Raw genomic sequence first — 4,711 nt, forward strand, 5'->3', positions numbered from 1 at the left:
GTTACTATATTACAGTGTACGTAACCAAAACCGGAAGTGTCTTTACTCCGATCAAGGGGAGGATAACTCTAAAATTTCAAGATGGCGGATTGATGTGGATAGGTCTATAGCTTTTGATTTTCATAGTGTTATTATTATTATTTAAAAATTAATAAAAAAATGTTTAATTACCCCAGTTATGCATTTGCTTTAGATAGATATATATTTACTGGGGAGAGCAGTACCGGAGCAACGCACAATCTCCCCATATGTATGAAAAAATGGCGGCCGCAAACTGAAGCTGTCAGTTTGTAGGATTGAATTTTGAAGATAGTGTTTTTTCTCATATTTTCATTTATCTGTTACCTTAGAAATGCTTCGCACATCGTGCCCTCTTCGGGCACGAAGGGCTGCGCCCTTAATATGACTGAAGGCAATGCCTTTAAAGGGCGCAGCCAGATGTTTTAATATGAATCATGCACGGCATAGGAAGAGCGAAGCTCTACTAGTTTATTTTATTTTCTATTTCATGTAGAAGGCATAACGTAGAAATAAAATGACACACTTTAAACAATAGAAGTATCTAATGTTAGAATTGCCTAGTCCATACCTGGTGTTTCGGATGCAGTAGAGCAGTAAACAATATATTCATACACGGTTGAAAGATTCATGGACAAAAATGTATGTACGTCTATAGCTACATTCACCATTATGTACCCGCTTTGTTCGCGTTTCACCGGAAGGTGAATGAAGCTACCGACAACGCAGTCTGTATATTGCCATGTTTTAAATTAATAATTTACCTGGGGCTATTCAGGTGTAAATAGTGTGTGCTTAGTCTAGCCTGAACAGCCGAAGGTGACTACCCGATATTGTTAGGATTGTGTGGGATTGATAGCATGCTCTTACTTCGGATTTGAAGGAACACAACGGTAAGTTGAGCGAAATCAAACGTCAAATATTGATACGTGAGGAAAAAACTGGTTTATAGGTTATGGAATAAACGAAGACCTGTGAAACTTATGTAGGGTGTTTGAAAAATATTAGCTGTCGGACCAGTAGGTACTCAAACTCATGGTACTACATGGTACTATATACGAGAAGGGTGTATACAATAATGTAGTGTAGAGTAGGATTTTTACCGTTTTTTTTTTTATCTATACCTCTAAAACGTCTAAAATGGGTCTTAAGGCAGCTCTGGTGGTCCATGATTATATAATCTGTAACTAATTCTCAGGGGTGTCACAGGGGTAACATTGACGAGGGCGACATAACGATTCGGGGAGGGCATTATACGAATATTGACTATTTGTAGGTGAATACGAGGAATTGTTCAATGGAATTTCAATCAATGCAGCGCGATATCAGATGACATGCCGATTGTTTTCAATCACGTGGTACTGTTTTGACTAATCAGAAGCAATAATACATGTACATGGATGAGGTATAATAAAATGGACTGAAGTAGCAGACGACATGAGTGTAATTTTTAAATTTGCATCCAAGGTTCTATCCTCAAGTTTAATTATCATCTTTAATAATCCATAGTTTATTACAAAAATGATGCTTATATAAGCAACTAGTTTACTAATATCAATATTGAAATAAGACTACTTTCTTTAGTACATGTATATGGTCTTTACGATTAGTAAGCGCTTTTTCTTATGTGATGTATATTTGTTGTTTGTATTTGAGAAGTATAGTTATACAACCTCCCATTGCAACGAAAATAAATAAAAAATATTATGTATATGTAAATAGATAGATAATTAACGTAACCTATTATAGATAATTAGTTTTCAAAGCCATTGATAAGTTGATTATATTTCAATTTTATAGGATTCAAGATTTTAAGATTTTTATTTACGCTCTGATACAATTGTGTGTAAGAAGAAGTAATAATAGTATACTTGAATGATTAAGCATGACAGGATGGATTGTTACAGGCTATTCTGAAACGTTTGATTTCTTTTTAACATAATAGTCATAAGATAACTTGTGACACTTGAGAAAAATAATATAACAATAATTCCACAGTTCACCAAGTGGATGTGTCGCCTGCACAGCATCACAAAAATAACTATTTACAGTTGAAAACTATTGTAAATAATATTAGGGGGGAAGTTATCAAGTCCTGTAAACTCTTGCAAATATTGATGGATTTTGACCAGTATCGTATACCTTTAAGATCTCATTGATATAAAGCAATATACCAAATTTGGTTGAAATCGAAAAATAAATACTAAAGTTATCAAGCGGAAACAATGGATTTATCTGTTTTGACGATTTACAAGTCCCGTAACTCTTGCAAATATTGACTGATTTTACCTTTATCAAAGTCATTCGACATCTAATCAATATAAAACAATATACCAAATTGGGTTGAAATCGGACAATAAATACTTAAGTTATCGCATTGAAACCGTTTCCCGCCGACGCCTACATAGTGATACATGTACTTACACGTAAGTGTCGCCCTTGCGTTGCAGGTGAACTAACGTGAATTTAGTGATTCCATTTTAAATCATGTTTTTCAGGTCTTCTACGGGCATTAGATATCGCCGTTGTACAGAAAAGCAGTGAAAGGATGTAAAAGTTTCAAATCAAAGAAGGACATAATCGGATCAACTGTAACAAAATAATAACGTAGTACGGACAGAACTACAAACATCAACGAAGCGATAATGCACATTAACCGACTAAAGCGTGGTTTACAAATTGTGTTGCTGCTATCATTTATTTTTGTTTTAAATGAAATTTTGTATCTATACAGCAGTAACTTTACACAAGATGTTCGTGTAACTAAGCAACGATCTTACACTACAGCACACACCGCCGCACACGAAGGATTGAAAACAATTGGATCTGTAAAGACTGAGAGCAGGAAACCTAAGGAGAAGTCTATTAAGCCGATAAATCATAATGCTATTACATATAAGGCGATGAAAGCAGCAGAAACGAATAATTATAAGGGGTTAAATCGCAAAACGCCGAAAAAACATAAAGGAATTCCTTTCAAAGAGTTTCGATATCCACTGGAGGTCGACCTACCCAAATTAGTGGACGCCATTCTCGGGAATGGCACGGTAGATGTTCAACCCATAAACGTCTATCCTTTTTCATTCCTGGAGTCTATGGAGGAAATATGTGGCTCATCACAAAAGATATTCCTACTGTTTCTGATAAAATCAGCTCCAGGAAACTCGCAGAGAAGACGTGTTATAAGGGAGACTTGGGCTAATAGGACCTACTTCAACAGCCATATAATCAGGCACGTGTTTCTGCTAGCAAAAACAAAGAACACATCAATATATGACAATAATATATTGGAAAAACGACAGAATCACGATATCGTAGAGATGTCTTTTATCGATGCTTATTATAACAACACCTACAAGACAATGGGAGGGATTAACTGGTGCGTGAAATATTGTTCTACGGCTAAGTTTGTGATGTTGGTGGACGATGATATGTATGTGGCTACTGATTACTTGTTAGATTACCTACAAGGATTGCCAGATAGTAGGACACTCTTTATGGGTCGGAAATGGCAAGACGTCCCACAGCGAGGAATTAGACAGAAATGGTATATGTCTTACGAGGAGTATCCTTACGACAAATACCCACCATTCCTTAGTGCTGGTGCCATCATCATGTCAATGGACTTTGTACACCGACTCCAGATTGGGATTCAGTATACAAAACGGTTTAAGTTTGATGATGTCTTTCTGGCCATTGTTGCCCACAAACTTAGAGTTCAACCAGAGCATCATGCAGGGATCCGAATTTTTTCTATTTCTTATACAAATGAAGAGTTTAAAAATGTGTTAGTCGCACATGGGTTCGGGAATTCAAGAGAATTAAGAATGGCGTGGGATATGCACATAGGTAAAAATAATGGTAGTCTATCATAGTGTTTGGTCTAATTAACATTCCACGTTTTCGAAAGCTTACCTGTTACATTATCAACTGACGTAAAAAGTGGTGCTTAAAATAGCAATGACGTAAGGAATTATACAGAACAACATGATATGCACAGACAGCTAATTTTGTATATGCTAAAAGATTTTCGACTATGTGTCTTGGGATTTCATTGTGAGTTTTGTTGGAATTAGTTAGAAGAAATGGATTGGCATACATGTCTTAAATATCAATTTCAACAAACATCCTTTTCGAAGATCTGTTTCGATACTTAAAAAATAACGTTATCATGTCAAATAGGTGCTATTGGTGTCAGTTACCAAGGGTAATGATAATCTCTTAACTAAAACTATTTCTCTGTTTTTATTAGTTTGTTAATCGATTCCTAAAACAGTTTCGATATTTGAATTGATTAAAATGGTTCGTATGTAAAACGCGTGCGTTGTCAATTAAATGTATTTATTAAGATAAATCATATTTTACACTATGTACTATGCACGGTTGTTTTCTGAATTTGCTACTTGTTCACACTTGTTATTGTATTTAACTGTAAGTTTATTTGGTCTATATGATGAGATTAGTACCACCTGTAACCGTCATTTGTGTCACTAAACGTTTCCAAAATACGTCCAATTGATCCAAATTCACAAGAGGTCGTTTAAAATGTTTAGCCTATTTGACCCATGTGACCTTAAATGGCAGACAATGTCATTCATTATCAGGTCTCTAGAACTCTTGGTTATTAAGGAGATGTCGTTCAAAGATTTCAGCCCATTTGATCCCTGTGACCTTGAATAAAGGTCCATGCTAC

The 4,711-nt window shown here is 35.4% G+C and overlaps 1 protein-coding gene across 1 annotated transcript; it reads left to right on the top strand.

The window, feature by feature from the left end:
- Positions 1-562: 562 nt before the first annotated feature.
- LOC138317601 (beta-1,3-galactosyltransferase brn-like) lies at positions 563-4,387 on the top strand. The gene is made up of 2 exons (XM_069259379.1): positions 563-911; positions 2,517-4,387. The coding sequence occupies exon 2, from the start codon at positions 2,664-2,666 to the stop codon at positions 3,891-3,893; it is 1,230 nt and encodes a 409-aa protein (XP_069115480.1). The 5' UTR covers positions 563-911; positions 2,517-2,663; the 3' UTR covers positions 3,894-4,387.
- The last annotated feature ends 324 nt before the right edge of the window (positions 4,388-4,711 follow it).

This window comes from Argopecten irradians, chromosome 3 (genome assembly GCF_041381155.1).
Source record: "Argopecten irradians isolate NY chromosome 3, Ai_NY, whole genome shotgun sequence".
Taxonomy (NCBI): Eukaryota; Metazoa; Mollusca; class Bivalvia; order Pectinida; family Pectinidae; genus Argopecten; species Argopecten irradians.